Consider the following 9,942-nt stretch of genomic DNA (forward strand, 5'->3'; position numbering starts at 1 on the left):
CAAGCAACCCCGCTGCGTCTTCCGGACCGAGGCGGGGCCGGCAGGCCCGGAGGCGGGGGAAAGCGGGAAGGTGACCCGGCCGCGGGGCGGAGCCGACGTACCCGGGCGCGGCGGCCAGGACCAGCATGGGCGGCGTGGGCCCGCTCCTGCGTCCGGTGGTCTGGGTGAGCATCCCCCTCCGCGGCGCGGCCCGGGCCCGCCTCTCCTCGCCTGCCCCTCGGCGGAGCGTCCCCCTCCAGTCCCCGCGTCGCCCTGTGCTCGCAGCCTTCCCTGAGCGCCTGCTGCGTGCCAGCACCTCCCCAGCGACTCTCCTTCCTGTCCTGCGACCCCATTTTCTTACCTCCTCATTTGTCCTGCACCCCTCAGCGGTCGTCTCTTCCCTGCCAGATAACTTCCCCCTGGAAGTTCTCCGCTTTCCACTGACTTTATGTTTTTGTTTCCACACCACCGTCTGGTGATGACTGCGTGACATGCAGAGGCTGAACCAGAGGCGCGACATCTCCTCTTGGCTGGTAAGTACCTCCAGTTTCTCCTCTTCTCTGCCCAATGTCCCCAGGCCCAGAGACTCCAAAGGTGGACACCGGGGAAGGGAACCAGAAAGGGTCAGCCCTGCTTCCGGGACTCCAGCCTGCGAACGCCACGCCACCTCCCCATGGCTCGGGGGAGGTAGGCTGACCGAGCGCACAGGGCGGGAAGCCAGGCTCCCGCGCTGGGAAGCAGCGGTGCCTGCTAAATGAAGCCTCAGGTGCAGTGGGCCTGCTTAGGCTGGCAGGGTCTGCCCGCCCCGCCCCAGCACGTGGGTGGAGCCAGGGCTTGTAGAGACCGCACCTGGGCCCCAAAACCTGAATGCCTGCGTGGCCTTGAAGCCTTTCCCCGTCTGGAGCTCAGGGTACGTACGGTGTCCTGGGGGGAATGTCCTTGTTGGGTGCCATCAGATCAGCTCCTGCAGAGGAACAGCCACAAGCTGTGGCTTCCTGCCACAAGCCAGAGCCAGCGGGAAACCGAACAAGGCCATAGGCGGGAAAATGCTCCCAGGACCTGGGCTGACCCCAGGCCCTTCATCTTTCCTGCCACAGGCCAAATGGTTCCCCAACATCCCAGCCAAGCCCGTGGTGGCCCTGAAAACACCCATCAAGGTGGAACTAGTGGCAGGGAAAACCTACAGGTGGTGTGTGTGTGGCCGCAGCAAGAAGCAGGTGAGAGACCCCTACCCCACCCCTCCCACTGACATAGGATGAGCCTGGTTGGGAAAGCAGGCTGTCTCCTGGGAACTCCCTCTCAAGGGAAAATACTCTCAGGCCAGCGCCTCCCAGAGCTTCAGCTCTGTCCTCTGCACCCGCTCTCTGCGGTAGCCCAGAGAGACAGAAACAGCCACACCGCCAGGCAGGTAGAGCCCAGGGTTCTGGACTTTGCCTCTGGTGCTCCCTCCTCTCAGAGGCTCCTTCCAGGTTCCCCTTCTAAGCACCGAATCTCTTGCCTGTCTCTTCCTCTCTTCTTGCTCCTTCCAAGAAGCATCTAGGCCAAAGGATCCCAGCCCTGGGACCCCACCCAATGCTGGGGAGACTCTGCCTAGCTCTGCTGCGCCCAAGCGCCCCTTCCCAGTGTCTTCCCCTGAAAACCCTCCCCTTGCCATTTATGTGGCTTTCCTGGTTGCCTGCCACAACCCACTGTCTTCTCAGCCTGGCTGCCAGCTCCCAACTGGACTCGTCCCGTCTGTGCCAGGTGCCTTTCGTCCAGCAGGAAACTGCTGCACATCCCTAGCCTCCAGGGCCCCAGCTAAGCTCAGAACCGTTTGTGGTGTCAGCAGCCCTGCTTTGCCACTGATTGGACTTTGAGCAGGTCCTCCCCTAGGGGTGGAGCAGTAAGGAATGCCAGCTGGAGTGTGGCTGTGCCTCCCTGCCTCATGTCCTCTGGGACTGGTGCTAACTTTTTTCCCTGCATATCCCTCTCATCTGTCCTCCTACCCCACCCTGACCCCAAGGTCAAAAGGCCCCCCGAATAGCACATCACACAGCACCTCTGTGGGCCTCGGTTTCCATTACCCAGTCTCTGCTTGAACACCTCCTGGGATGGTTGGGGAGTGGACGCAGGCACCAAATGGCCAGTTCACTAAGGGACAGCTCCTTCCTCCCTGTTACCGTCCACTCCCTGCAATGTGCCCAGTTTCCTGGAGCTGAAAAATGGACACTGCAGTCTTAGAGCCCGGACACATGCAGGCTCCCTCCGGCCCCATTTTTACCCAAGAATATGGGGGGAAAAAGTAAATTTCATGAACCAGTGGAGACTCAGCCATTTATAAAACAACAGCAAACTTATCAGTGTAAATGGTGCTGATAACTAAGGCCCCAGTGTCACCTTGAAAATGCTGTGTCCTGGAGACTGAGGCTGCAATGACCCAAACTCCCTGTATGCAAAGTGCATGATACATGGTTATTATTTCCGTGGGACAGCTTGTCTCACTGCTCTCACATCACGGATAAGAGGCAGACCAGTGTCACTCAGGAGCCTGGGTCCTCACCACTGCGCCCGCGCAGCCCCACCAGGTGGGGCCAGGGCTCTAACTTCTTTCTTTCCCTCACCAGCCCTTCTGTGACGGCTCCCACTTATTCCAACTCACTGGCCTCTTCCCACTCAAGTTCAAAGCCCAGGAGACCCGAACAATGGCCCTATGTACCTGCAAGGCCACTCAGAAGCCCCCGTACTGTGATGGCACCCACAGGAGTGAGAGGGTGCAGAAGGCAGAAGTGGGGTCCCCGCTCTGAGCAGGTGGCTGCCGCTCCGCCCCAGGCCTCTGTGACAGGTGTCCCCTTGGTGGGGAAGGAAGATGAGTGCCAAGCCCAAGAAGGCATCATCCACGGACCCAAGTGCCAACAGCTGGCCTGTGAAGGACTCGCCTCCCACAACCTGAGGTCTCGAATCTGGGGCAGCCGGGAACGGGTCCCTGCTTTAACCCCTGCTGTTGGAGAAGAGGGCATTAAACAGGCCTGCCCGTCCCGAGTGGTGTCCTCGTGGTCACTGGTGGGAGGCACAGGGCCTCCCCCTGCTCTGGATCCTCTCACCTGGTGTGGGGACACCTGACAGATGTCGGGGGTGGGGGGCAGCTCAGGTTTATCCCATATGGGGTCCCCCAAGGCAAGCTGACCCCAGAGACAAGAGGCAGGAGGAGGTGGCCAGGGGACTCACCCATCCTTTCCCTGTCCCCTCTGCCCCAAAGAACTAGAGGCTCCAGAGAGTATGCAGCATTTATTACAAAGCCAGGAGATACAAATGTCCCAGGGTGGGAGGAGGGTACAGTCACAGCACCCCAGACACAGGACAAGGTGCAAACACAGACAAACCCACTGGGGGGGACCCAACCCCAAACACCTAGGTTGTGACAGAGTCTTGCATCCTCACCCCCTCCCCACTCTGATCTATGCACATTGAAACCAGGTGGGCAGGGACCTGCGGAGCCTGCCCCTCAGGATGGAGTTGAGGGCAGGGACTACACGCGTCTGTCTGCTTGTGCTTTCAGATGCCCCTGAGGCTCTTTCCTGGCTGGGCCTCAGCTGGGGGTGGGGAGGGGACTGGAGGGCTGGTTGCTTTTGGCAATATCCAGGGTCTGTGCTTGTCTGAGGTCAATCCCACTGCACCTCTCCACGCTGGGCCCCCAAGTGAGACTTCATCACCAGGCTTGCTGGCAAGGGTTCCCTGGGTGGGGGCGGAGGGCAGGGGCACAGGGGGTGGAGCAGTTCACAACGCTGGAGCCACAATGGAATTTCAGGGACGGTGGCCTCCCCTGGCCTGAATCTCCTCTTCCACAAGAAAAATGATGCGAAGGCCACATACACGGGGGGGGGAAGAAGGCAGAACTATCTATTCTTTGCACAAAGTTCCCACTGCAGGAGGGGGTACGAGGGAGATACCATCTCCACCGCCCACTTGCTCCTCACAACCAGGGGATAAACTGCATGTGTAAAAGGCACTGTCTTAGCAGGTCTCGGGACATTCAACATGGGCGGGGAGGGGGGCGGTGCCGGTCAGGTCAGGGCAGGACAGCAGCCGAGATGGGGAAAGAGGGCGGGCCCCACACACAGCCAGAGTTGTGCCTAAACCTTTGGGGGCTGGTGGGCCCTCCAGTACCCCCATCTTCCTTGGGAGGAGGATGGGGCAGAGCTTTGCTGAGCCTCAGGTGGCCCCTCGGGTCCATCCAGGCACCCCCCGCAAGAGAATAGAGCAAATTACACAAGAACCCCTAAAAATGAATGCCCATCCCCCACACATAACATACACATAAAGTCTGTTTCCTGTGGCATTTAAATTAATCTGGTTGGTCCATAGAAAATAAGTATGTATATTTGGTTTTTCCTATGTACATATATATATAGATTTATTTATAAAACCCACCCCCCCACCCCTAAGGTGGGAGAAGCTGGGGAAAGTAGAAGAGGTGGAAAAAGGAGCCCAGAAAAAGTGGAGGGTTGGAGAGGCGTGGCTGGAAAAGGAGGTCCCTTTCCTCAAGTTAAGGGGGGCACGGGAGCTCCATTGACAGTCATCTTGCGCCCCCTGCTGGTAGAGGATGTTGTCTGCAGGCAGTTCGAGGCACCCCCATTGGTAGCTGTAGCGACCCCACTGGCTGCCGAAGGGGGTGTAGGGGAGGTAGGGTGGGTGGCAGGGGGCCCGTGGGAGCTGGGAGAGCCATGGGAGGGGGTGGCTGGGCTGGGCAGGGAGGAGGAGGTGGCCGGCAGGGTGGCAGGGCTGGGAGCCTTGTCGCTGACTGACTCACACTCTGAGGCCCCACTGGTGTTGGTGCCCTCGGAGGGGGTGGGCGCTGTAGGCAAGGTGAGCCGCTTGCAGGCTGGCTGGACCCGATACTTGAGGGGGAGAGGACCGTTCTGCAGGGAGAGTGAGGGGTGGGGGAGGGGGGCAGGGGAAGGGGCAGCGTCAGGTGAAAGGCTCACCAGGCAGCCATCCCTCATCACCCCACAGTGCCCAAAGAGAAAGGAAGGAAACGATCCAGCCTGAGAGAGAGAGAGAGAGAGAGAGAGAGAGAGAGAGAGAGAGAGAGAGAGACCCAGCAGAGTAGGAGGGCCCAGGCACAGGGGGAGAGACTGAGCGATGGAGCGAGGGCAAGGTGGAGGGACGAAACACTCGCACCCAAGACCCAGAGAGAACACGTGAGACCGGAGACTGCAGAGGGAGGGAGGCCGGGGGCAGAGAGCAACACCGACTCCGCCACAGCCACCAGGCCCTCGTCTCTGACCCCACACTGAAGCATGCCATCTGCCCAAGGACCCTCTTCTCCTGAGTGTGGGAGGTCATCAGTGAAACATGACCTCTCTGGACATGGCCAGCTCATGTGACAGGAGATGGACTGTCTGTGATCAGAGCAGGGCAGCTCCTATGGTCACTGGGGGCACAGGTGTGTGCCAGACCTGCAGGGGTCCCCCCGCCAGCCCCACTCACCCGCCGCCAGGGGTAGATGTAGGCAATATCCATGAGGGTGTAGTATTCCTTCAGGGGCTCGTCCTCATACAGAACCTCCACCTGGAGGAGGGGGAACACCATGACCCTGGTGAGGCGTAAGGCCCTGGCCATCTGGCCGACAACATCAAAGCTAGGAGTCTCGTGGGCACGCAAAGTGGACTTGCAGGCAGCCCCTGGTTATTCCAGGGTTTCACAGTAGATCTGACTTCCCTATCAGAGCTGCCACAGCAGAGCTCCTGACCACCAGGGGGAAAGGGGTCCGGAGAAGAGACCCACATCACTAACAACCCCCCACCCCCAGCCACCCACATCACCGACTGGGTCCCCCTTGTATCCCTGGCAGGTCCCCCAGAGGAGCTAATGGACAAAGAAAAGGCCCAGGTGAGCACTGCTCTCACCCAGGCTGTACCTCGGAACCCCGCAGGGAGCTTTACAAAATACCAATGCTGGGATTTCACTCCCAGAGACTCCGATTTAACTGCTGAGATATGAGTTGCTCTAAAGCTCCCGCGATGCTGACCTGCAGCGAAGTTTGGGACCCGCTGCCCTAGACCCTTGGAACTCGGAAGTGTGCTCTGCAGGGCAGCGGCACTGGCAGCACCTGGGAGCTTGCTGGAGCGCAGAGCCTGTGGCATCCGCACCTGCGTTTCAGCGAGACCTCTGAGGGGTCCCAGACACACTGAAGTTTCCGAAGCGGTGCCCTAGAGTTCTGTTGGAATTCAACTGGTCTTCCTTGAGAGAGCTGGCCCCAGATAAGACCCTGTTTTTGCACACATACTTCTGCCATAGTTTGAGTGTGCAAGCGTGCATGCACACATACACACCACCTTGTTCCCATGTACCTTTCTGCACACAAATTTCAACAGATGCAGGCGGCCCCACCCTATTCTTGGTTTCAATTACCCTTCTCCTTGGGCTCAATTACGCAACCGGGTAGGCCCTCGGTGACACCCAGCCAGCCCTGAACAATGGCTGAGATGCACAGGCTGCCAGGCACACCCACGGACCGCCAGTCACTCTTTCAAAGCTCCCAGGGACTCACCTTGTACTTGCTGGGCACATCCATCTTGTTGCGGAGAAACTTGGCGAGATGCATGACGGTCATGGCTGCCGGGCATCGCAGGAAACGCACCCCTGTCTGCCGGGGGAGAGGCACCCAAGGGCTGTGGCCCGCCCCAGGCACTCTCCCAGCCCACGTCCCACTCCGGGGCGGGCCCTAGCACTCACCTTCTCCTTGTCCCCATCCCCATTCTCCAGGGGGCCCTTTTTCTCTTCTCGGTCCCTGGGGGAGGACAAGGAATGAAGCTAGGGAGACCCTAGTTCAGGCAGGATTTCCTAATACACACTTCCGAAAGTCCCTCCCTTCCAGGGGGACGGGGCCAGGGCGGGAGAAGGGGGCCCAGCTCAGGACCCCCAAAGGGCCAGGCACAGCACAGACTTGCCTGACAGCTTCGTAGAACTCAATAGAGAGGCTGACAATCTCATCGTCACTCAGAGCCCCCTTCTCCTGCTCCAGGACCTCTCCGCGGTCCTCATTGGAGCCATTGGGGACTGCAAAAGGAGAGAACTCTGAGGGGCTGGCCTAGGGTGAGGGAAAGGAGCCCCCACCGAGGACCCAGGGTCTTGCTCAGCGGGGTGAGCCCTGCCATTCTCTGAGCCGGGGACGAGGGGCGTGGTGGTGCGTGGAGGATCGCCAGCCCCGTGCATCCAGACCTCACGTGTGGGGCGGCGCCACACACTCAACATGGCCCAGGCCTGGAGCACACACGTGAACTTGCCTTCTGTCAGGGGGTACGCGGCATAGAAATCCCGCCGTCGCTTCATCTCGTCTGGAAGAGGGAAGGAAGCGGGGTGAGGAGGGAACAGGCTGGGAACCGGGGAGTGGTGGGCAGGAGCAGGAAGGGTGTGTGGATACCTTTAAAGAGCCCAGGGACCAATTTGTAGACGATGTCTTGGAGGGTTTTGTCAGACCTGGAAAAAACGTACAGGGTCCTGTCAATCTTCCCCCGCCAGGGACCCCGCTTCTCGCCTCCCTTTCTGAGATTCAGGGCCCAGGACTGGGGTCCCTGGGGACCTGTTCCTAGTCCCCCGGGACTGCCCAGAGGGATACAACCTGGAGGGAAGGACGAGGCCCAGTGGTCCTCCCTGACCTGTCCCCTGGCGACGGGACAGCAGGCTGAGGGGCAGAGGGAGCTGACCCAGAGGACCGCAGGTGCTGGAGGGGCAGCGCCGGGCCCACCTGATGCTCAGCAGCGGCCGGGTTTTGTGGACCTGCACGTCGCACATGGGGCAGTACTTGTTGGTTTCCAGGTAGCGCACGATGCAGGTTTTGCAGACTTGGGGGTCCGGAGGGGGTGGGGGGGAGAGAGAGGGACAGAGAGAGAGAGAGAGAGTCAGAGCTTCCTTCATAAGGAGGCCCGCCCCCACACCCTCTGTCAAGGTTCAGGTATTCCTTCTCCACCTTGTTCCGGCCCTTCAGGCCTGTTCAGAGGGCCAGTGCGATCGTGTTTTGGACAGAGGACAGCCGCGTCCTATCCAGCCTTGGGAGGGGACAGAGCTCGTGTGTGTGTGCGCGTGCTTGCACACACTAGGCTGGTGTTATATGTCACATGTATGGTGAGCCCCAAGCCCCATGGAGTATGAAACAGCAGCAGCCTGTTGCATACCCCCTGACCCCACACCCATGGTGCACACCGGGGGCGCCTGTGTCTTCAGGGGCCGAAATGTCCAGTGTTCCCTCCCAAGCAGCCTCCCTCTTGCCCAGGGACCCCTGATCGGACGCAGGGCCTGCGCTCTGCCTTCCCTGGGCACTGCCCCCCTGACCCGGGCAGAGGCTGCCTACCCCAAGAAGCCCACCCAACTCACAGGAATGCAAGCACTCCACGATGGTGGTGGCATCGATGAAGTACCCCCCGCAGAGGGCGCACATGAGGTGAGGGTTCAGCTCCGTGATTTTGATCCGTGTGGTCCGATGCATGATGCCGGGGAAGGGGGGCGGGGGGCCGGGGAGCGCCACCCTGGGAAATAAAAGCTGAATCAGAGACCCAGGGTTCCAACACCCTCTCCGCACCCCAGGCCCTTCCTCTCTGCCTCGGGTTGGGTGCATTTAAGAGTCTAGTTCTTTCTGGGTGGCCGGGGCTCTGGAGACTCGTGCAATCTTGAGCAATAAGGTCAGGCTCCACCTCAGGAACAGCAGGAAAGACTGAGGTTAGACCACAGGAAGTACTGCCCAACTCTCCAGAGGATGTGGGGAGGCAGGAAAATGGAAAAGAACAGACTTTTAAAAAAATCTCCCTAATCCCAATTCATATTCACTCAAATGAGTGGTAGGAGCTCTGAGAAAACTCAGATAAATAAGCCAGTGACCTGAACCTCAAGAAAGTAAGATAAGGGAAAGGATACATTGTTCCTGCCACCTCACCGGCTCTACACAAGTGGGAGGTCCCTGACTTGGTATTTCTACTCCATTCCCACCTTCCTTCCACCCCATCCACTCCTCCTCCAGGAAACACAGGTTGCTTCACGTTTGAAGGGCACCCCATCACTTGGCCTTCTGGCTCTGCCTCCAGCCCCAGACCCTGCCCCAGCCCCAGAGGAGCAGCCTGGAAACCCGCTGTAAGCCGAGCATGCAGGCTCCAGACCTGGTGCTCAGGCAGGAAATGCTGAGCAACACGCAGCTCCACCCGTGTCCGCAAGCGCCCGAGTCCAGGCCCCCCCCACCATGCACACGCAGGAATTTCCCCACGTGGGCACCACCACCCACTGCCTCACACCTGGCGACACCCCCTCGGCAACCTGTCCACAGACTCTCCAGCGACAGACCACAGGCCAGATGGCTGCCAGCGCTGGGCAGAAAGTTCCCCGTCCCCAGCTCCTCCGAGCACCCAGCCAGGCTCTGGCAGGGTCCGGGGCGGTCAGGCAAAGCCCAGCTCTGGAATGACTGGTGTTCTTACTTCTCAGTATAAAAATCAAAGCTGCACCGAGAGGGGCCGGCCCCTCCCTTCTTCCTCTTTCCCAGAGTAAGAGCCCGAGGGGTGGGGCTCGGGAGGGTGGCCAAGCCCCAACGGCTCCTTCACAGCCGACACCCTTCCCTCCTTTCCAGTAACGTTTCTAAAGCCACCACACTGGGCTTTCTAGGACCAGAAATTCACAGCCGGGATCAGCAGTTTCTATAGAGACCCCAGGATGAGTTTGGCCAGGACCCAAACAGCCAACAGAGGCTGGCCAGAGGCGGAGAGACAAAGGCCACGCACACAGGAGAAACACCAACTTGCGGGCGGGGCGGAGAGAGAGGAGCAAGCCCAGAGGGTCTGTGGAGACGCCGTGGCTGAGACCTGCGGACCTGGCCAGGGGGGAGCGGTCCCCGCCCCGTGGAGGGTGGCTTCCTTCTGCCTTCCGGGCATAGGTCCCCCCTTCGCAATTATGTAGCCGGCTTGCTGGCGACTACACTGTTTGATCGTTTCCATGGTAACTTTG

General features: G+C 59.9%; 2 protein-coding genes across 2 annotated transcripts; one reads left to right on the forward strand and one right to left on the reverse strand.

Moving 5' to 3' along the window:
* Nucleotides 1-10: 10 nt before the first annotated feature.
* Nucleotides 11-2,994, forward strand: CISD3 (CDGSH iron sulfur domain 3). The gene is made up of 4 exons (XM_045836963.1): nucleotides 11-164; nucleotides 477-512; nucleotides 1,077-1,196; nucleotides 2,583-2,994. The coding sequence occupies exons 1-4, from the start codon at nucleotides 126-128 to the stop codon at nucleotides 2,760-2,762; spliced, it is 375 nt and encodes a 124-aa protein (XP_045692919.1). The 5' UTR covers nucleotides 11-125; the 3' UTR covers nucleotides 2,763-2,994.
* A 236-nt stretch (nucleotides 2,995-3,230) lies between these two features.
* Nucleotides 3,231-9,381, reverse strand: PCGF2 (polycomb group ring finger 2). The gene is made up of 10 exons (XM_045836653.1): nucleotides 9,240-9,381; nucleotides 8,332-8,483; nucleotides 7,706-7,802; nucleotides 7,382-7,437; nucleotides 7,245-7,295; nucleotides 6,909-7,017; nucleotides 6,694-6,748; nucleotides 6,509-6,604; nucleotides 5,446-5,526; nucleotides 3,231-4,874 (listed from the first exon to the last, which is right to left on the reverse strand). Exons 2-10 carry the CDS (start codon nucleotides 8,441-8,443, stop codon nucleotides 4,497-4,499), a joined length of 1,035 nt encoding a protein of 344 aa, XP_045692609.1. The 5' UTR covers nucleotides 8,444-8,483; nucleotides 9,240-9,381; the 3' UTR covers nucleotides 3,231-4,496.
* Between the last annotated feature and the right edge of the window lie 561 nt (nucleotides 9,382-9,942).

The sequence above is a fragment of the Phyllostomus hastatus genome, unplaced genomic scaffold (genome assembly GCF_019186645.2).
Source record: "Phyllostomus hastatus isolate PE091 unplaced genomic scaffold, TTU_PhHast_1.1 phas_contig_210, whole genome shotgun sequence".
NCBI classification, from domain to species: Eukaryota; Metazoa; Chordata; class Mammalia; order Chiroptera; family Phyllostomidae; genus Phyllostomus; species Phyllostomus hastatus.

Coding starts and splice junctions, on each gene's coding strand:
- CISD3 (XM_045836963.1), top strand. CDS start 126: ATGGGCGGCGTGGGCCCGCTCCTGCGTCCGGTGGTCTGG. Junction 165..476: donor TCCTGCGTCCGGTGGTCTGG/GTGAGCATCCCC, acceptor CGTGACATGCAG/AGGCTGAACCAGAGGCGCGA. Junction 513..1,076: donor GCGACATCTCCTCTTGGCTG/GTAAGTACCTCC, acceptor TTCCTGCCACAG/GCCAAATGGTTCCCCAACAT.
- PCGF2 (XM_045836653.1), bottom strand. CDS start 8,443: ATGCATCGGACCACACGGATCAAAATCACGGAGCTGAACCCTCACCTC. Junction 7,438..7,705: donor CGGCCGCTGCTGAGCATCAG/GTGGGCCCGGCG, acceptor CGTTTTTTCCAG/GTCTGACAAAACCCTCCAAG. Junction 6,749..6,908: donor GAGTTCTACGAAGCTGTCAG/GCAAGTCTGTGC, acceptor GTCCTCCCCCAG/GGACCGAGAAGAGAAAAAGG.